The following is a 20,642-nucleotide window of genomic DNA, read 5'->3' as shown; positions in this document are numbered from 1 at the left end:
CTGGAGGAGGGCATCGCAACCCACTCCAGTGTCCTGGCCTGGAGAGCTCCATGGACTCAGCCCATGGGATGAGAAAGACCTGGGCACAGCTAAGCTACTTTCACACTGCCTTCAGTAGGGCCAGATTTTTTCCCTTGTTGAAGAAGTGATAACGATTCTGTTTAGAGCTAGTTTAATTTGTGCGGGTCTCAGAGATCGAAAGTCTTTTCCTCTGACCAAGGGAAGTTCTACTTTCCTGTATTTAAAATCCCTTAATAGAAAGCTGTGGTGACTTTTATTTCCGTGCCCTGTTCTGAAACACGGAGCACTCTTCTGTGCTCTGACTCACACAGAGGTGAGGAGAGAAGCTGTTCTGTCCATTGAAGGGTTGGGGGCAGATCAGCGCCTCCCAGCAGCGCCCGTCTGCGTTCTACACTCCAGCGCGGGCGGGCACCTGTGTCTCTGAAGTCCGGTCCTGTGCTCTTTCCAGACTCTTCCACCTCTTGGTGCCTGTTTTTCGGTCCTCCTGTGATCAGGAAAACTCATGAATCATACAGGGCATTCAATCAATAGTACATAAATATATGTATGAAATAGAACAGCTCAGGAAACAGCCGTCTGTTGCCTTTTATGCACGTGTGCTCCCATGTCAATTTTTTTTCTACTATGATAAATATTTGCTACATAAAACACCTCTTGATTTAAAAATGTCTCGTAAACCGAAACTTTATTTGGAACTTTTTCTTGAAAATATGCTTGTCTTTGTTCCTGGGGAGAACCCTTCTTCCCTAGGTTCTAGGTGCCCCGTTGGTGCCAGTTCTCATTCTGGTCTCCAGAGCGCGCTGCCTTTGCCCCTTTTGTAGCCAGTTGTTGCTGGAAAGGCGTTTTTTTTAATCCATGTACTGTTTCCTAGGGGATAATGGCAAGGCCTGAAAAGTGCTGTGTAGCACATCACGTCTCAAAACAGGCAGTGTCAGTGCAAAGGAAGAGTGCGTGAATTCGCTCAGCTGCCTGCTTGCTTAGGATACAGCTTTTCTTGCTACCAGGGTGGGTCTCTAAGCAGGGGAGTGAATTTGACACTGTGTTAGTGTGTCCATTTTCTAACTCAGTGAACAGGGTTGAGCACCTTCTGTGTTCTAGTCCTGGTGCTTGGGAATATGGCTGTGGTCCCTGCCCTCAGGGAGATTACTCTCCGTTTAGGGGCCGAGAGGTGAGCAGATGGTTATGGAGTGTGCTGAGCGCCCCGACAGATGTGGGCACAGGTTGCTGTGCTGTAATCCTTGGGGGCGTCCAGCTCAGACCGGGAGGATTCGAGAAGGTAACACCTCAACTAAATGCTGGAGGGCCTGAGAGAGTCTTCCTGTAGAAAAAAGGCACCCCTGATTCGGGGCCGTGGAGTCCAGCGGCCCCAGTTAACCATCTCTATAGCCGGGGGTGCCTCCTTCCTCTGTGACCCCAGTTCCGCTTCTGTAAGTGGCGATGGTCCTGCTCTTGCGGTGTGGAAAGGCTTTCATGAGCTCATGGGTGTCGAGAGGTGGGCACAGTGCCCGGCATGCCCTCACCTCTCGCCGACCAAGTTGTCGCTGGTCTCGGGACGTGGGTGAGGGGCCGGTCCCCATGTGGCGGGCGCGCGTCCTGCCCTGCAGGGTCTGCGAGCCTCTCCGGTGGAGGAGGGAGCCGAGAGAAGGCTGAAGAGGCGTTCAGGTGGGCGGGGGCGCTGTGTGTGCAGATCCTGAATGGGCTTGGCAGGGGGTGGGTTAGGAGGGGACGAGGCCGACTTTGGTGCAGGCGTAACTAGTCACAGTCAGTTTATTCAGTGACGACTCTGAGCCAGGCCCTTCTGAGAGCTCTACCTGTTGCTGTTGAGCAATGCTGTGAGAGCGCTGCGCTTGTCATTCTTGCCTCACAGATGAGGACGTGAGGCGCCTCTCTGTTTAATCAGTTGCCAAAGAGTCCAGTTAGACAGTGGGATGGAGCTGGGACGACCCAGGGTATGTTCTCTGTGCCGCCTCGAGTACGGAGCTTGGAAAGAAGTGTGAAGATCCCAGCAATATCAAAGAACAGTCCGTAGGCTCTGATCGTTGGACTCGGGCAGGGGGAAGACTCAGAGTCCAGGAAGACCCTTGCTTCTCTGCCAGTGAGAAGATGCCCAGTCAGAAAGGGAGCGTGGTGAGCCTGGTAGGGGCCCAGTGATGTTGAGCTTGCTTTGAGCTTTTGGGTAGGCAGTTGGGTAGTCTGACCTGTGGCTCCCTGAGCACCAAGCCGGAGCTCCTGACTCCATAGGCCTTAGTCCATAGGTCGGGGCTGAAACCATGGCAGCAGATATTCTACTTACCTTTTAGTTCCTCTTTAGCACTGTCTAGACTTTTAAGCTTCCGTTGCTTCCTTTCTCCATTTATTGATTGAGCAAACTTTATGGACTCCCGCTGTGTACAAAGTGGCCAAGTTAGGAGCTGGAGATAAGCATGTGAATAAGCTATAAATGGTATCTTCAAGTCACTCATGATCCATCTGGAGAGAAAGTCACGATCAGATGCTGTGGATGCTGAGAAATAGAAATATGTGCAAAGTGCTGCGGAAGCAGAGGAGAGCCTGGCTCCACTGGGCATGGGGGCAGGGGGTGTCACGGAGAAGTAACTTTGCCATAGGTCTCAAAGAATGAGGAGTACTTGGCCAAGTAGAGGAAGGGGGCGGAGGGCATCCTAGGCCACGCGAACAGCTTCGGCGGAGATCTGCGTGTCTGAGAAGGGTGTGCGGCCCAGGGGCTCCGTGACAGGGTGGGGCCGCCGGGGCCCTTTGCGTCCGCAGCCAGCTGTCTGGCCTGGGTCTGAAACCCACACGGAGCCTGGGGTGGGACTGAGCACCGACGGGTTTGTGTCCTCTCTCTAGGTCACATAGGCGTCGGCTTTTTGAGGTCGGTGGTTCTCTTAGGGACCGATATACAAACCAAGGAAGTTCCCCCTATTCGGGGTGATGTGGTGCAGACTCAGCTGTTGAGTTCCTCTGCTGTGGGCGGCTTGAGTGTGGTCAGGAATGGGTCAGAAGCCACACTCGGCGCCCCAGGCTTTCTCTGCCCTCCGGGTCAGCAGGCCTCCTCTGGAGCAGCCCCCATGCCGCCACAAACCTGGGTCTAGGCTTGTTGCTCAGCTGGCATCCGTGTGGTCCTCACGACCAGGAGAATGCTGAACCACCGTGACAGCCACACTCAGCGTTTTCTGTTTATTTTCTGCGTGGATCACTGCGCTTCGCTGGCTCGGGCTCCCAGAGCGAGGTTACTCAGCGGGCTTCCAGAGGCAGGGGGGACTCTGACTGGTCGCGTTGAGGGGACCCACGTGCGCTTTGCCTCCGTGCAGGCCTGCAGAGACTTCCTCGTGCTGGCCCAGACCCACAGCAGGAAGTGGCAGAGGTCGCTGCAGTACGAGAGGGACCAGCGCGTCCGCCTGGAGGAGGCCCTGGAGCAGCTGGCAAAGCAGCACAACCACCTGGAGAGGGCCTTCCGGGGGGCCACGGTGCTGCCTGCAGGCACGCCCGGCGCCGGCCCCGGCAGAGGTGCGGGGCTGGGGGGCTCGGGGCGGGGGCGTCCGGCCGGCCAGTGGCGCCGGCAGAGGTGGGGGGCTGGGGGGCTCGGGGCGGGGGCGTCCGGCCGGCCAGTGGCGCCGGCAAAGGTGGGGGGGCTGGGGGGCTCGGGGCGGGGGCGTCCGGCCGGCCAGTGGCGCCAGCAGAGGTGGGGGGCTGGGGGGCTCGGGGCGGGGGCGTCCGGCCGGCCAGTGGCGCCGGCAAAGGTGGGGGGGCTGGGGGGCTCGGGGCGGGGGCGTCCGGCCGGCCAGTGGCGCCAGCAGAGGTGGGGGGCTGGGGGGCTCGGGGCGGGGGCGTCCGGCCGGCCAGTGGCGCCGGCAAAGGTGGGGGGGCTAGGGGCTCGGGGCGGGGGCGTCCGACTGCCCAGTGGTGCCGGCAGAGGTGGGGGGCTCAGGGGCTGGGGGGCTCGGGGCGGGGGCGTCCGGCCGGCCAGTGGCGCCGGCAAAGGTGGGGGGCTCGGGGCGGGGGCGTCCGGCCGGCCAGTGGCGCTGGCAAAGGTGGGGGGCTTTGGGCGGGGGGTGTCCGACCAGCCAGCAGGCCTCGCGCAGTGGACAGCGGAGCCCCGGGTCCCTGGCGTCGGCGCCTCACACGAGTCGGGATTAAGCCCTCCGTGTGCCCTGCTGTCCTTGTTCCCGTGTGTGTGGTGCGTGTGTAGAAGGCCTGCCTGCCAGGTTTTGATAAATGTCGCAAAGTGAACGAACGCGGCTCGTCCCTCTCCCAGCAGATCAGTCCTGCTCCGGCAAAGGAGACCTGAGTGACGAAGATGACGAGAACGAGTTTTTTGACGCCCCTGAGATCATCACCGTGCCCGAGAACTTGGGCCACAAGTGAGTCAGGCTTGACTGCCCTCCCCGTGCCCAGCTGTCGAGAGGCAGGAAGTGTTTCAGTGGGAATATCCTGCTTGTTTCCCAAGGCCTGGACTCTTGGCCCTAAGTACCTGGGAGAGTGTCTGTCTTTACTGAGCAGCTTCTCCAGAGACATTTATTCCTACTCACGCTTTCCTAAGTGTCGTTTCTCGCTCACTCGTGAATAAGTTTTTGCAATGTCCTTAGCGTTCTGCTTTGTAAAGACATGGCAAGGACCACCGTCTAGTTCTGATCTTGTTCTCATCCCCATCCGTTTCCCGCCTGTGCAGACGCACCGGCAGCAACATCAGTGGAGCCAGCAGTGACATCAGCCTCGATGAGCAGGTAACTCTCACCTGGGGTGATGAGCAGGGACGGACCGAGTATGTTCCCAGGGATGTGCTTGTAAAGCACGAAGAGGAACAGGAGACACCGATTTTTCTTGTTTTAGCGTGGGGGGAAGGGAGGCCTAGAAATACTGGGTTTCCTGTTCTCTGCAGGCCCCTGAATGGCTTTGTGTTTGCTCTCAGTACAAGCACCAGCTGGAGGAGACCAAGAAGGAGAAGCGGACGCGGATACCTTACAAGCCGAACTACAGCCTCAACCTGTGGAGCATCATGAAGAACTGCATCGGCAAAGAGCTTTCCAAGATCCCCATGCCGGTGAGGGTCTCACACGCCGGGGAGGGTCTCACACGCCGGGGCCCCTCAGGCCTGGGGCGCTGCCGGGACAGCCCCGCCCTCCCGTGCGTCCGCCTGAGGCATGACCCGTGTTATCCGCACTGTCATAGACCATCGCCTAGAGCCAGAGGCTTCGATTTCAGCTAGGTTCCTGGTCTGGTATGCTTCCAGATCAGCAAGAATCAGATGCGTTGTTCAGAAGCAGTGATTTATGAGCAGATTCCTAGGCCAGATGTGCTGGGGCCATGCAGAGATAAATTCAGCATCGTTTCTGTTTTCACGAACCGTGTAGTTCAAGAGACAGGCGCGGAGACAGGTAGAGGCCATTGCTTTCTGTGACCGTCTGGTGGGCAGTGCTGCACGCACAGAGGCTTGGGGAGTGCAAAGCAGAGCCATTGATTCCAGGGAGGAAGCCGGGGCCCATCTCCGGGGGACGGTGGCGTTTGGGCTGACGTCCCTGCCTCCCATCAGGCCCACTTCCCATCTGTCCAGACTGCTTTAGAAGGGGATGGGTTTAGGATTGCAAATGTGGTCCTGTCGCCACTTCCCTGGGAATCCTTTGCTCGCTGCTCCCTGCTCTGAGTGGAGCCCAGCTCCCTCGGGCCTTGCCCTCCCCGCAGGGAAGCGGCGGCCTGTGCACAGGCAGTGTGCCCCCCGGGGGAGCCACCTCAGGTCCGCACCGGCTCCTCGGTTTGCCCCCTGCGGCGTTGGCCCACGCTGCTCTCTGCCCGCGCTTCCCTCGGCTCCCACCCGCCCTTGCCAGTCTGCTGTTACCCTGGCGGGTGCCTGTTCTCCAGGAGCCGACTACAGAGCCGTCTGTCAGCCCCCTTCACCCAGGCATCCCGTCAGGGCAAGCCGTCTCAGCCCTGTGTTCCAGCAAGTGCCCCTGTTTATTTTTGGGCAGTGGGTTTCACTTCCTCTTTCATCCCCTGAGCATTTACTGGCGGCCAAGCTGCCCGGGGCTGTATCAGTTAGGTATAGGTTCAATTTAACGAGTCCAGAATACGTTGGTTTAGACCAGGAGTCAGCAGACTGTGGCCTTGGGGCAAATCTTGCTGCCCTCTGTGCAGCTCACAAGCCAGGCATCGTTTCGTATTTTTAAATGGCTAGAAAATATCAAAAAGAGGCTAATATTTTGTTATCTGAAAATTACATACAGTTTAGATGTCAGTGTCCTGGTGGTTTTATTGGAACACAGTGAACTCGCGTTCATGCACTGATTGTCTGGCTGCTCTACTTCCAGAACAGCAGTGCTGAGTGGGTGTGGCAGAGGCCACATGACCCTCACAGCCCAGATATTTACAGTCTGGCCTTTCACAGAAAAAGCTGGCCTACAAATACGAGCTTCAGTCACCATCACGCTGGAGTCCAGAAGCAGGTGGTCGGGTTCTGGTTGATGCTCCTGCTGCCGTGACCAGGCGCACCCTGCCCCGTGGCCTCGGTTCCTGGGTGCTGGAGGGCTGCTGCAGCCCTGACCCTCAGCGGGGGAGGGGAGACGGCACGCCTGCCTTTTCGGGGTGCTTCCTGCAAACTGCATGAACCATCCCCTTCAGTCTCTCTATTTACTCTGAACTCAGTTGCATGGCCTCAGCTAGCTGGAGATCACGACTTCTGTTTTTGATGGTGTGGCTGGTATGAGAACTGGGGATTCTGCTGCCTGTGGACGAAGGGGAGAGTGGAGTGTGGCGGGCTGAAGGTTCTGCCCGCGCGCCGTCCGGAGACAGAGGCTCCCGGCCGCTTGGGGCCTATGGAGCAGTGAGTGGTTTTGCCTCCCGTGGACGGCGCTCTGCCCAGCCTGTCTTACCAGTCTTCGTACCCTTGATGCGTAGCCAGGGCCTGACATGTATATATCGTTCAGCAACTGTGCATCTTGGAAAAGAAATAGATTTGTCTATAAGCGTGTAGAACTTTTGGTAGAAAAAGACTCCCTTCCAGACCGGAAAGGGCCGTGAGTAGGCATTGTGGAGGGAAATATAAAATAATTGGTTCACGGAGTGGGGGTGGGGTCTTGAAAAGAAGCCCCACTTTTCTGGCCCAGCGCCCCAAGGAAGTGGTAGGAAAGGGGGCTGGAAAGGCCAGTCATCGCCGTGGAAGTTCAGTTCCTGCTCAGAGGAGCGTCCGCGTCCAGGTGGCCCCCGTCCCCGTCCCTGTCGGTTCCTGCTGGTGCTGCCACAGCCTGGCCCTCACCCCTCACCTGCCTGTGCTGAGTTGCAGGAGGCCGAGCCCCCAGGCGGTTTCTTCCCGTCTGCAGGCCCGGGTGCCTGGGCAAGGCCCCAGAAGGCGTCTGGAGTGGGCAGGAGGAGGGAGGCGCCCCAGGGAGCTCCCCGCGGCTGCGTCTTTCTGGGCCGTGCTCCCGCTGGACGGGCCCAGAGGCCTCAGCTCCTGCCCAGGCCTGTGGCTCTATGCAGCAACCCCATGCGTACCTCGACCCCTGCAGCCTGCCGACGGCTTCCTGCTGCTGTCTGGGCTGTCTCTTGCGCTGCCCCGCTCTCCATTGACCATGTCGCTAATGCCCGCTCCCTTCCACTTCAAAGTCTCAGATTTCTCTGTCCCGCGTGAGGCCTCTGAGTGGTAAAAAAGACCAGGAGGAAAAGCCTGCTTGCTCTCGGGGACGCTGTGGGTCCTGGCACAGCTCTCGGGGGCCAGGCCGTGCGTGTGATGAGCGGTGATGACCTGAGGATGCGCCAACCCTCAGCTGCGGGGCTGACCTGTCCGTGGCCGCCAGCGGAGTGCACCCCGCCCCACTCTCCCCAAAACGTGTGCAAGTGTTACTGCAAGTCGGCTGCAGCTCAGCCCCTGAGAGGTTTTGTCTGCGTAGTTAACAAGTGCTCGCTTTTGAAAGACCTGGAGGACTCGCGTTCTGTGCATCCGCTTCCCCCGCCCCGTGTGCATTTTTCTCATCACACTGCTCTTCTCTCCACGGACGAGGTGGCGCTGGAGTGTGACTTGAAGACTTTAGTTGAGGCATGGTAGATCGTCCTTCCCCACTGGGAAATCTTCACAGGGAAATGCTTGGTTCATTTCTCAGAAAAAAAACAAGGCCCTTTTTAAAAATATATAAATGCATAGAAAAAATATAGAACTGTTAAGGATGGTTCTCTTTGGGTGATGTTATTTCAGGTAGACTTTTTTTCCTTTAAACTTTGTTTCTCCAAAGTGTCACAGTGGAAATTACAAGATATTCCGTAATTGGGAGGACAGTAAATATTAGGGTAGTATGTGACTCAGAGAGATCGGCGGGCAGGAGGTTGGATAAAAGTGCAGAAAAAGACAGGAAAAGAGGTAGGACTCTAGGAAAGAAAAGTGTCATTATTGCTTGTTTCAGTAACCAGACGGTGCTTTCGGTCAGCTTCATTCGGTACAAAGGGCTGTTTTTTCTTCCTTCTTCTCTTCTCTGGACTCAGAACTTGAGCTGGTTTTCAGGCTTGTTTAGCTGTGCTGCTGACTAAACAGCGTTACAGGCTAACCTGGGAACCTAACCCCTTTTGATAATAAGATTTTAAACAGTAAAGTCATGATACGTTCCAAACAGTCGCCTTAGAAGCTGCCTCTCTGGGAATGGGGAGAACGAAGTCTCTCCTGCTCACTCCTCTGCCCCTGGGGGGTTGTGTAGGGCCTGGCACCCCTGAATCTGCAGCATGCGTGGACACCTCCCCGAGAGAGGCACACACAGACTCCCGCTCGCTTCATCCTGTCGTCGAGTGTCCTCAAGTTGGCTCTAAAACTTGAAGACAGGAGCGTGCAGAGCCCTCTCCCGGCCCCCAGCATGAACACTCCTGGTCCAGAAGCGCAGCTGTGCAGCCTCAGAGGAGAGGGCAGCACCTGGCCTGACAGGGCACTGAGCTGGGTGCAGCGATGGCCCTGTGTGAAGCGGCAGCTGGCCCCTGCAGCGTGCCCCCTGTCAGGACTGCATGCTCCTGGACCCCGCTAGCTTTCGTCTCCTCCGCAGAAGGGTGGCATGCCCAGCCTCCGCTCTGGGTGTCCTTGTGCTCAGGTCCATTCCCCTTTCACTCACTCGATGCCTGTTTGATGCCAGGCGTCCGGGGCCACTGGATAGGCGGTGCTGAGCAGGAGAGGCATGGTTCCCATCTCAGCTTTCAGTTAGCAAATCAGTGCAGGTGGAGACTCCCCAGTCCCAGGCGCGAGCAGCTCACCACGGAGAATGGGCTGTTCTTCGGCTCAGAGCTTAGAGCGTCCCCGCTGAGCAGAGGCTGCTTTCCCCAGGGATCTGCTTTATCTTCTTGACGTCTGCGTGTCTCCCCAACTGTGGAGAAAGAAAAGAAGAAACGGTGTGGTGTGGCTGTGCAGGCAAGGCATTGACATCTGCTCTTTTCCTGACAGGTGAACTTTAACGAGCCCTTGTCCATGCTTCAGCGCCTCACTGAAGACCTGGAGTACCACGAGCTGCTGGACCGGGCGGCCGCCTGCGAGAGCTCTCTAGAACAGCTCTGTTATGTTGCAGCTTTCACCGTGTCCTCCTACTCCACCACTGTCTTCCGCACCAGCAAGCCGTTCAACCCACTCCTCGGGGAGACCTTTGAGCTGGACCGGTTAGAGGAGAATGGCTACCGATCCCTCTGTGAGCAGGTGAAGGAGCCTCAGGACTGTGGCACGCTTCCTGTTGGAGGAAGGAGGGGTTTGGGGGGTTGCTCCCCACCCTGGGTGTTAGCATTTGCAGGAATTCCAGACCCCGTCAGCCCAGACTGCCTTCCTTTCCTTCAGGACTTCAGCCCTGGAGGCCCCAGTGTTCACCTCCTGCTGCGGGTGTGCGCGGTCCAGCGGGAATCTGGGGCGTGACTAGGCAGCCCCTAGGCAGATTCTCTCCTCCTTCCTGCCTGTTCATTTGAGCTCCCGGTCTCTTCCAGGTGAGCCACCATCCCCCTGCGGCTGCACACCATGCCGAGTCCAGAAACGGCTGGACACTTCGGCAGGAGATCAAGATCACCAGCAAGTTTCGCGGCAAATACCTCTCCATTATGCCCCTCGGTAAGGCTGGCGCCTGGTTAGGGTTGTTGCTCCGGGAAGGAAAGCCTTTCTGGCGGAACAGAGGAGGTCACTGGTTCCGGAGCCGGGAGCCTGGAGGCCTGGTTCGGGCACTCAACCTGGGAGCCCGCTCTGCAGGTCACATAACTTCTCAGCCATGGGTGAATGAAGGCTGAGAGACTCTTTAGGGAACCACTCAGTCACAGGTTCTTTGTCTTCTTAGCTTACGTTTAATGCATCTTTATTTGGGGGGCTTCCCTGGTAGCTCAGATGGTAAAGAAACTGCCTGCAGTACAGGGGAAGCAGGTTGGATCCTTGGGTCAAAAGGTCTCCTGGAGAAGGGAACGGCAGCCCGCTCCAGTGTTCTGACCTGGAGGATCCCGTGGACCGGGAAGTCCCTCGGGTCAGCGAGTTGGGCAGGACTGAGTGGCTAATGCTTTGACAGTTCCTTTTACTTTTAAGTGCTATTTTAGGACATACATCTCAGTGTGCATTGTAAAAATTGTGTCTTTAAACTGTTGGTGTTATCCCTCGTTCCCTAGCAGGCAGTTTCTCTCCGTAGATCAGATCTCTCCTATGACTGCAAGGTTAGGCTTCCGGGTAGCCCCTCCCCCTCCTTCCACCAGAGAGGTTAGGTATCGTTTATGTAACAGCTAAACTGCAGGTAAGGTGAAACTTTGTTTTAAAAGATCTTATTGGATTACAAGTTAATTTTGCACCAAGACCTAAAGGATCCCGCCTGGGAATAGGGATAATCCTAGTATGCCATGTAAGCATGTCTGTACTTCAGGCGAGAAGTGGCGGTTATTCAGAAAGTGTAGGAGGCTCTCAGTGCTCTTTGGAAGTTCAGCGAGAGCAGCCACGTTTGACCCTGTACGTGCTGAAGAGCATGTGCTGGGCTGCAGGAAAGGAAACCCAGAGCAGATGGAGAGACCGCACAGCCTGGAGACGGCTGACAGCAGGCCTCTTTCGGGGCGGAGCTGCAGGGCTGGGCTGTTGCAGGACAGCTTTCTGCCTTGCCCCGCCCGCGCTCTCTCAGAAAACACACAGTGTAGCAGGCGCAGTGCAACCTAGACGTTAGAAAACAGTCCAAGGACGTTGGAAGTGAAACTGCAGTGTTAACGTTATTGCTTCGTGGTTAATATGCAAGAGGCCCCAAGGTGAAAAGGAGACTAAGTGATTTCACACCTAATCTGCAAAACTGGAGTGTCAGTGGTTATGTTGCATGTGAATTTCATCCATGAAGAAGAGTTTCAGAGCACCCTGAGGCTCACTGAAGGGCTGGGTTCTATGTATTTGTTCTGAGTGGGCAAGAGCGGTAGACCTGAATTACCCATGATATGCTGCCCATTTTCTCTGTAACTGGACTAATTGCAAATCCCTTAAGGGGTAAATAACTATAGGAACATGATAAAAGCTGTGAATCCGAGTTTTTAAGAGTTCTAAAAAATTCTCTGTTCAGATTCCATTCCTATGGGTTTTTAAGGATTCGCTGTTTAGTGGTCTACCACATACTAGATGTAGTTCTAAGATGTTTGGGAGAATGTAAGTGAACGAAGCAGAGATCTCTGCCTTTGTAGGAAATTGAACAAAGAATTGACATAGCGACAGGAACCTGAGTACGGCGCATAAAGAGGGACTTCCAGATGTGGGCCCTGGGGATAGCTGTACTTCATGGCTTGGCATCCGTGACTTGGAAGGAGAACTGTGCAGTCTAATTTTCACATATTCAGGGATGTTCACCTCTCAGAGGGCAAATTGTTAAGCCGACAGACGTCACTGGTGAAAGAGGTACAGACAGGGTTAAAAGTGCGGCAGATAAAGTGTGAGTGTTCTTGTAAAGTAGACTGAAAAGGTTAGAATTCTTGCAATCTGGAAAAAAGAATGCTTCTAGGAAACGCAATTGATGTTTCCAAAATTATGAAGATTGTGGTAGAGGATAAAGATGCGTTTACTCATCCACTCACTTTGGAACTGAGTGGCAGCTTGCAGCCTAAAGAGGTACATTTCAATAAGACTTATTCTTTCATAGCTCGGAGCTCTCAGACCTGAGGAGAGCCACGGTCTGAGACTGTGAAGGGACCGCCGCTCAGCTTGTTGGTCTCCGTGTCGGGGGTGCTGGGCTCCATGCACCTTGAATTTGCTCCAGAGGCACTTGGGTCAAAAAATCCTCCTTTTGTATCTTATCCATTTTCCCAGTTTCTCCTTTTGCTTAGAGCGATTAATCCATCTATATTTATTATAATTGCTGACTGATTAGGTGGGGTTTACATCTGCTGTTTTTTTCTGTAGAGCTTAGGTCTTTTTTGTTCCTCTGTGCGTCCAGTAGTCCCTTCTTTGTAGTAAATAGGATTTTTCCAGTTCACCATTTGAATTCCCTGGTTATTTCTTTTACAGTGGTTTTTAAAGATATTTTTGTTGTGGTTACCCTGGGTATTAAAACCTGCTAATAACCTAGTTCAGATTAATACAGCTGAATTTCTACAGTATAGGAAAACTTTGCCCTTGCATGGATCCATTACCGTCCCCTCCCCCTGTGCTTTTATTGTCATACAGCCCATTTTTGTACATTGTAATTCCATCAACATTGTTTTATAACTGTTGCTTGACATAATTGTCTTTTAATGATGGCTCAGATGATGAAGAATCTGCCTGTAATGCGGGAGACCCAGGTTTGATCCCTGGGTTGGGAAGATCCCCTGGAGAAGGGAATGGCTACCCACTCCGGTATTCCTGCCTGGAGAATTCCATGGACAGAGGAGCCTGGCAGGTGACAGTCCATGGGGTTGCAGAGAGTGAGACACGACTGAGTGACTCAGCACTTACTGGTCTCTTAATTTCTTGAGGTAGATTTAAGTTACTGTCTCATGTGTTTTCATTTCAGCCTGAAGGACTTCCTTGAGTATTTCTTGAAGATGAGATCTGCTAATGATGAGTTCTTTCGGCGTTGTTTTTCTGGGAATGTCTTGCGTCCGCCTGTGTTTGTGAACGATGGTTTTGCTGGACGGGGCCTTCTGGGCTTGGTGCTCTTTGTCTTTCAGCCTCTCGGCTGTGTCCTGCCGCGGCCTGTGGCCCCGTGGCCTCTGCGGGGCCCTTGCTCACGCTGTTCCTTGCAGGCTGGACGATTGCCTTTGGCTCCTTCTAATTTGATTACAGTGGGTATGTGTGTGGCACTCTTTGAGTTGATCCTGCTTGGCATTCAGTGAGCTTCCCGGATGTGTAGATGAGTGTTTTTCGTCAAACCTGGGGAATTTTTGGCCATTATTTCTTCAAGTGCTCCAAATGTTATCACCACTTCTGGCAGCTGTTGTGTTAAATAATTGCCACTGATTGTTTCGATACTTGCCCCAGGAAAGAAGCTTTTTGAGGTGAGCTGGTGCTGAATCAGATCCAATAAAGATCAGCCCTGTGAGTGGGACTTAACAGGGGACTGCCAGACAGGTCAGATAGTGCCAACTTTGGAGCTGGGTTCTGGGGGCTTCATGCCGCTCTGCCCTCTTCAGTGCTTGCTGGCCTGCTGGCTGCTCTTCCTGGTTATCATGACGTGAGGCTACCAGCTTCCAAGGCTTCTGCTGAGCGGGGGAGAGGGCAACAGGACAAGTTACAATGCCACACGGCTCATTTTGCTGCTGAGATTCAGCCCTTTTTCTTGAATAAATGCTTCTTGGATTACTGTAAGCCTCTGGTTAATTTCCAGAGTTAATGAAGAAGTTGATTCAGATCACTTTTGCTGTCCAGGGGCCCAGCTGAGGCACCACACTGGCAGACACCTCCAGGACCCTCACGAGTAACAGAGACACTGTCACTTGGGAAATTGCAAGGGTTTAAATGTCGGACAAAGACCAGATGAATTCTTTATTATACGACACAGGCTGGTGAACCAGTTCTGTCTGATCCTTCAGCCCTTGGTCTATCCACAACTCCTCTTTCTTATTACTATTTTTTTCTATTAAGGCTCAAAGGTAGGGACTTCCCTAATGGTCCAGTGGCTAAAACTTGGCCCTCCAATGCAGTGGGTGCGGGTTCAGTCCTGGTCCGGCAGCTACGATTGCACACGCCTCGAGGCCAAAAGACCAACGTGTAAAGCAGAAGCAGTTTTGTAACAGATGCAGTAAAGACTTAAAAAAGCTAAAGGGTTATTTTTTAGAAAGGCCCGTATATGGACAGGTGACTCTCTTAAAGTCACACAGCCAGTTACTCACAATGGGGCGTGTCCTCAGTGCTGACCACCAGCGTGCTCTTTCCCACAAGGCAGGTTTTTTCATGTTGGGATAGATTTGACCTGCTCTTGTTAATTCTGCTGCTAGTATGGCAGGCATAGTTAGTGAAGACTGGGGTTTTGCTTTCATTTTTATTTCTGCTGTTGCAGAATACTGTTTCTCAGTTAAGCGGTATCAGTTGTTGGTGTTCATCATCCTTAATTATATTTTATTCATATTTAACAAATTTAAAAATCAAGTGAAAAATTCAGTACTTCCAACATTTGTAAAGATTGTAAGTCCTTTCTGATGTACTGTGGTCTTTTTAAAAGTAAGAAGTATTGATAGAATAAAACCAACCCTTCATTATTTCCAGCCAGCATGTGCTGTTTTCTAGCGTTCGGCTTAATGTGTGCCGCGCTCTGCTTCTAGGTAGCATCCACTGCATTTTCCACGCAACGGGGCACCACTACACGTGGAAGAAAGTGACCACAACAGTGCACAACATCATCGTGGGCAAACTGTGGATCGACCAGGTGAGCAAAGGGCCTTTGAGCGCTTCTGCAGCCCAGAAGTGCCCTCCTGTCCATCTCTGCGGGGCTCAGGACGCGGGACCTGGACCCAGACTGCCGCTCCTGCTCTCTGTGTTACTGAAGGGATTCCTCTCCGGCAGTAACCACACTCCCAACTGCCGACTTTCTGTTCCACAGATTACCATCTGTAAATGACCAGGTTACTGCATTCATTCGGTGACTGCTGTCCTAGGACTGTGTTGGGTGCCAGGAAGGCTCCAAGAAAGTAATAAGCACAGCTCCCACCCTCCGTCGTCTGATTGCGCATCAGACATTTATCGCCGGGTGGAATGCGGGGTCTTCGGGGTACCAAGTCAGATGGGGCATTTTCCCTCAAGAGTTATTTTATCATTGGAGACTTATGACAAATATGTGTAGGACGAAAAGTATTTGACAAAATGACCCGCATAAGAGGTATACTAAGATAGTATCTCATTAATTATCAATTTGCTCTTAAGACAATGGTTGCAGTAAATTTAGGACTGAGCAGTGGGAGAGGCTTCATAGTAGGTGTGGGAATGAAACTGAGTCTTCAAGAGTGGATTGGGGTTCACAAGATAGAAGGGAGGAGAGAATGAGATAAATAAGATACAGAAAGGCCCACCACGTGTAGTCTTGGAACTGTGAGTAGAATCCTTTGATTCAAGCACAGAGTTCATGAAGACTACGAGTGGAGGATTGGTTTGGGAAGGTAAATTATTATATGAATCTCAGTGTGTGTGCTGAAGGTCGAATTACGCCACCTAACGTGGTGCACAATTTAAAATAAAGAAAAAGGTCATTTGGCCTTGATTGCAACCAGGAATACCAAGATGAGAAAAGCATTTCACAGCATCTCAAGAATGACTGAGACCTGAGTCTCCAGTGTACGAGCTCTCAACGTAAGACTGAAAAGAAAGGAATCACGCGGCGGGGGGGCTTAGCATGTGTCCAGGTCATTCAGTCCTGATGAGACAATCCACGGTTCTGCTCTTTTCATAGTCTGGTGAAATCGACATTGTGAATCACAAGACGGGAGACAAGTGCAATCTTAAGTTTGTTCCTTACAGCTACTTCTCTCGGGACGTAGCAAGAAAGGTAAGAGAAGTTGGAATTAAAGTGTTTTTCACCGAGTGTATGTCCTGCAGAAAGTCTGTTCCTTTGGAGCTGGCAGAGACGGGTGTGTGTGTGTGCAAAAGATAGGAGTGGTAAAGGAGAACCTCAGCAAGGGACAGCAAGTCAGAAAGTGAAAGTCAAGAGCAGTGAGAGGTTAGAGTTGGCCCAGTGGTGAGGGTGCTTTCATTGCTGGGCCCAGGTTCGATCCCTGGTCGGGGAACTAAGATCCTGCAAACTGAGCGAATGTGGCAAACAAAGAAACAGAAAGAACTGTGAGAGCCTGAAAACGGGAAACGCTGCCGCAGGGCCAAGGGAAGGACTGCAGGGAGCAGGCACGGGGGTGCGACCCCTGTGAAGTCAGGCGAGGCTTCCGTTACCCCCGCAGCAGAGGTGTGCCGGGAGTTGTGTTGGGTGAGTGAAGAGGTCCGTCTGTGGTCTCTCTGATTTCTGGGGAGAAGAACACAGCATAATACCCAGTATGGTCAGGCCCTTCTCCTGCATACGTCATACGGCAAAAACTGCCATGCCACAGAGTGCAACGAAGCCCCATTCACGACACTGTTCCTGTGAGCAGTTGAGGCACATGCTCGCGGAGTGAGCGGCTCCCCGGAGTCTGTGCAGCAGGGTGCCAGCCGATATGACCCAGGGGCGCGGCCTCTGTGCCGCCCTCCTGAGCCTGCTCTCCACCCCTAGGTGACGGGGGAGGTGACCGATGCGTCGGGGAGAGTTCACTTCGCGCTGCTGGGCACGTGGGATGAGAAAATGGACTGCTTCAAAGTGCAGCCGGTCCCCGGGGAGAACGGGGGTGATGCCCGGCAGCGCGGCCACGACGCGGAGGAGAGCAGGGTGCTGCTCTGGAAGCGGAACCCTTTACCGTGAGTATCTCGCCGGCCCCTCCCCTGCCCTCCTGCTTCAGTCTGCGCGGACCAGCGCCAGTGTGGACGCCTGAAGAGGACCCCAAGGCGGCCCTGTGGGGTGGGGTTGTCACCTGCTTTGTCCCAGGAGAGTTCAAACGACTCAGACCACACCTGTCAAAAAATAATTTGGTGTCTTCTAAAGGTCCTCTGGTGGAGAAGGAAATGGCAACTCACTCCAGTGTTTTCTTGCCTGGGAAATCCCATGGATAGAGGAGCCTAGCAGGCTGCAGTCCATGGGGTCGCAGAGTCAAACAGGACTTGGCGACTGAACATGCACACGCCCAGAGGTCCTTCGAATTTTGATTGAGAAGAATATTTTTTTTGTAATTTAGAGCAAAACTGTTCAGAAGTGGCCGAGAGAGAAAGATGCCTACCCCCTGTGGCCTAAAGGCTTATGGCAATATGGTGGTCCCTGAGATAAGGCCCAGGACGTTGGGAGTAATTAAGGTGGAGGCCGCCATCGTTTGATATGTTCAGTCCTTCAGTTCAGTTCATCAGTCGCTCAGTCGTGTCCGACTCTTTGTGACCCCATGAATCGCAGCACGCCAGGCCTCCCTGTCCATCACCAACTCCCGGAGTTCACTCAGACTCGCGTCCATCGAGTCATTGATGCCATCCAGCCATCTCATCCTCTGTCGTCCCCTTCTCCTCCTGCCCCCAATCCCTCCCAGCATCAGAGTCTTTTCCAGTGAGTCAACTCTTCTCATGAGGTGGCCAAAGTACTGGAGTTTCAGCTTCAGCATCATTCCTTCCAAAGAACACCCAGGACTGATCTCCTTGCAGTCCAAGGGACTCTCAAGAGTCTTCTCCAACACCACAGTTCCAAAGCATCAATTCTTTGGCGCTCAGCCTTCTTCACAGTCCAACTCTCACATCCATACATGACCACAGGAAAAACCATAGCCTTGACTAGACAGACCTTAGTCGGCAAAGTAATGTCTCTACTTTTGAATATGCTGTCTAGGTTGGTCATAACTTTTCTTCCAAGGAGTAAGCGAGGACGTTGGGAATAATTAAGGTGGAGGCTGCCATCGTTTGATATGTTCAGTCCTTAGTGATGGCCAAGGTTACCCCAGAACGTGGTAGAGAAGAGCAAAAGGAACCAAGTTTGAGGTTTTATTTAGTAGAATGTTTCAGTCTTCCTAATTGCGACTGAGCATAACCCACACCTGGGAAACCATCCAGCTGGGGGACCCGGGGAGGAGAGGGGGGACTTGCCTTGGGAGGGCTGGGGGTGGCCCCGCCAGGTCTCTTCATTAGGCGCCCGGACAGGCTCTGTGGACACCTGGGGCTGTATCCCTGGGGCTCGCTCAGCTGTGCTCTAGCTCCCGGGGCTCTGGGCTCTGGCGTTGCCCGCCCCTCCCTGACCCCTGCCCTGCAGGAAGAACGCGGAGAACATGTACTACTTCTCCGAGCTGGCGCTGACCCTCAACGCCTGGGAGGCCGGCACCGCGCCCACCGACAGCCGGCTGCGGCCCGACCAGAGGCTGATGGAGAACGGGCGCTGGGACGAGGCGAACGCGGAAAAGCAGCGCCTGGAGGAGAAGCAGCGGCTTGCGAGGAAGAAGCGCGAGGCCGAGGCCATGAGGGCCACGGAGGACGGTAAGGGCGCCCCGTCGCGTGTCCGCGCCCCGTCGCGTGTCCGCGCCCGCGGCCCTGATCCCGCCTCCCCGCCTCCTGCCCTACAGGCGCGGCCCACGACCCCTACAAGGCGCTGTGGTTCGAGCGCAGGAAGGACCCGGTGACCCGGGAGCTGACGCACATCTACCGGGGCGGCTACTGGGAGTGCAAGGAGCGGCAGGACTGGGACTCGTGCCCCGACATCTTCTGAAGGAGCCGCCGAGGAGGAGGAGCCCGCGGACTGCTGCGGTGCTGCCGCCGAGCTCGTCTGTCTTAACCAATCACTTGTTGCGAATCAGTCACCAGAAGCAGACGCCGTTGGTGGTGATTGGCTGGTTGCCTTAGCTGATTGACCCTGAAATCAACATTCTGGACCCCGCGTGCGTGTCGGGGAGGCGCCCCCCACGTCCCCAGAGTCGGGGGGCCCCACTCGCGCCACCGAGATGCTGGCCCTCACCCCCCGGAGCAGCCACTCAGCCAGGCCCGCGGAGCACGCTGCGGGGCGCCCGCGCTGTGCAGCGGGAGCTGATCCTAGAGGTTCCCTCGAAAAAGAAACACGCTCAGACTTGGCGACGGGGCGTGGTGAGCGCCCTGGTGGAGCCGAGGCGTGGCCCAGGAGACTCCTGGGGTTGCACGGGGCGCCCGCGAGGGGCTCGTCTGCAGGACCGGGACGCGCAGAGGCCGTGCTTGGAAGGAAGTGTCTTCGCTCGTTGGCACAGCCCGCTGCTGTTCTCCGCCTTCCCTGACGGCCGCCCGGCCTCTCAGGCGGCGCAGGAGGGTCGCCTTTTCCCCACGGGGCGGGGGGTGGGGGTGCTTTACGGGCTCCCTCAGGCAGAGAGCTGCGGAGAACCCGGAGCACAAGGCCGCGTGGACACGGCTGGCCGCCGCGCTCGCCCGCACCCTCACCCCACCGTCCCCGCCGCCTTCTCTGCGATCCTGGCTGCTCTCGCTCGTGTGCGCGCGCTCTCTCTCTCCCTCCAATCTCTCTGTCTCCGGGCACAGTACCCGCTCAGGTTTGTGCCCCGAGGGACAAAGCATTACCTGCCCCGATCTGACAGACTTCAGAATCCGAGAGAAGGCGTTTATCCCGAGTGAGTTTTCACCATCTCTCAGAGCCCACGGACTGAAGCCACTTTTGGAATAATGTGTTAATACCTGTATATTATATATATGTAGAGAAAAGGCCGAATTTTCTGTTTGATTTCCCTCCCTCCCGTTAAGAATCTTGCTCTCTGATCTCACTTGTCTCCCCGGAACTCTCGGACACACTCGTGCGGATGGGAGCCCCCCTTGGGCGGGCCCGTCGGCGGTCAGCCGGCAGGGTCTGTGTCCGCGGGTCGCATCCTGGGCGCCCACTGCCGTCTCGGCTCCGCTCTCCTCACCCGCCTCTGCAGGACGAAACCCTGGCCCTTGCCCAGCGTCCTGGCCTCCTCCTCCGGGGGGAGAGTGGGTAGAGGGGCAGGAGGGGCGTTTCCCGCTGCAGCCCGCCTCTGTCCGCGCGCAGCGCCGCGTAGCTGGTCCTCCTCGCTGGGAACTGGGGCCGGGTCTCCTCCTCTTCCTGTCCCGCGTTTCGTTTCAGTTGTCTTCGTTCAGAAATCTGACCCCGTGCCGCCCACCCACCCTTGGTTGAGGATCGCAAATCGAGGTGCCTTCCTTGTCTGCTCTTCCTTGGTGTTCTGTTAGTGTTCGTAACTGCCGAGCCTCAGCCAGCGTGGGTCCCTGGGAGAATCATTCCAGGGGAAGCCGGGCCCGCAGGGACGCTGCCTCCGCGGACTCGCTTCCCAGCACGAGCGAGGGGTTACGGCGCCCTGCCGCCTCCAGGGAGGCCCACGGAAGCAGCGACCCGCTCCTGGGGTGGGTGCTCCGGCTGGCGGCACCCCCGGAGACCGAACTCCTGCTCTGTCCGCCCACCCCTGCCGCCTCTATCTGCACTACGTTTCCAGCCTGATCCTCAGAGTCCTGCTCAAGGAAGAAGCTTCGAGTCCTTCAGGTGAAATAAAGTCACACGGACGCAAAACAAAACTATATATATTTTCAGGTTTTTTTTTTTTGCCTTATTGTTTTTTTTTCCAAGAAAACTACTAAATTAAATAATTTTTAAAAAGTCAGATTGTTTGTCTGATTCACTTCTACTGAGTAGGAGGCGGCGGGAAGAGGTGAACTGGCCCCATGGTGA

General features: G+C 54.9%; 1 protein-coding gene across 1 annotated transcript in view; it reads left to right on the top strand.

The window, feature by feature from the left end:
- The window catches only part of OSBP (oxysterol binding protein), a 29,830-nt gene extending 9,283 nt beyond the window's left edge, over positions 1 to 20,547 (top strand). Inside the window, exons 4-14 of the mRNA XM_068988302.1 lie at positions 3,333 to 3,528; positions 4,280 to 4,382; positions 4,691 to 4,745; positions 4,931 to 5,062; positions 9,422 to 9,667; positions 9,946 to 10,066; positions 14,695 to 14,798; positions 15,816 to 15,911; positions 16,623 to 16,804; positions 18,228 to 18,448; positions 18,535 to 20,547. Coding sequence (XP_068844403.1) covers positions 3,333 to 3,528; positions 4,280 to 4,382; positions 4,691 to 4,745; positions 4,931 to 5,062; positions 9,422 to 9,667; positions 9,946 to 10,066; positions 14,695 to 14,798; positions 15,816 to 15,911; positions 16,623 to 16,804; positions 18,228 to 18,448; positions 18,535 to 18,677 — 1,599 coding nt within the window. The 3' untranslated portion in view covers positions 18,678 to 20,547. The remainder of the gene's footprint in view (positions 1 to 3,332; positions 3,529 to 4,279; positions 4,383 to 4,690; positions 4,746 to 4,930; positions 5,063 to 9,421; positions 9,668 to 9,945; positions 10,067 to 14,694; positions 14,799 to 15,815; positions 15,912 to 16,622; positions 16,805 to 18,227; positions 18,449 to 18,534) is intronic.
- The last annotated feature ends 95 nt before the right edge of the window (positions 20,548 to 20,642 follow it).

This window comes from Capricornis sumatraensis, chromosome 16, assembly GCF_032405125.1.
Source record: "Capricornis sumatraensis isolate serow.1 chromosome 16, serow.2, whole genome shotgun sequence".
Lineage (NCBI taxonomy): Eukaryota > Metazoa > Chordata > Mammalia > Artiodactyla > Bovidae > Capricornis > Capricornis sumatraensis.
Note: the sequence above shows the minus strand (reverse complement) of the source record. Positions and strands in the feature narration are given on the sequence as shown.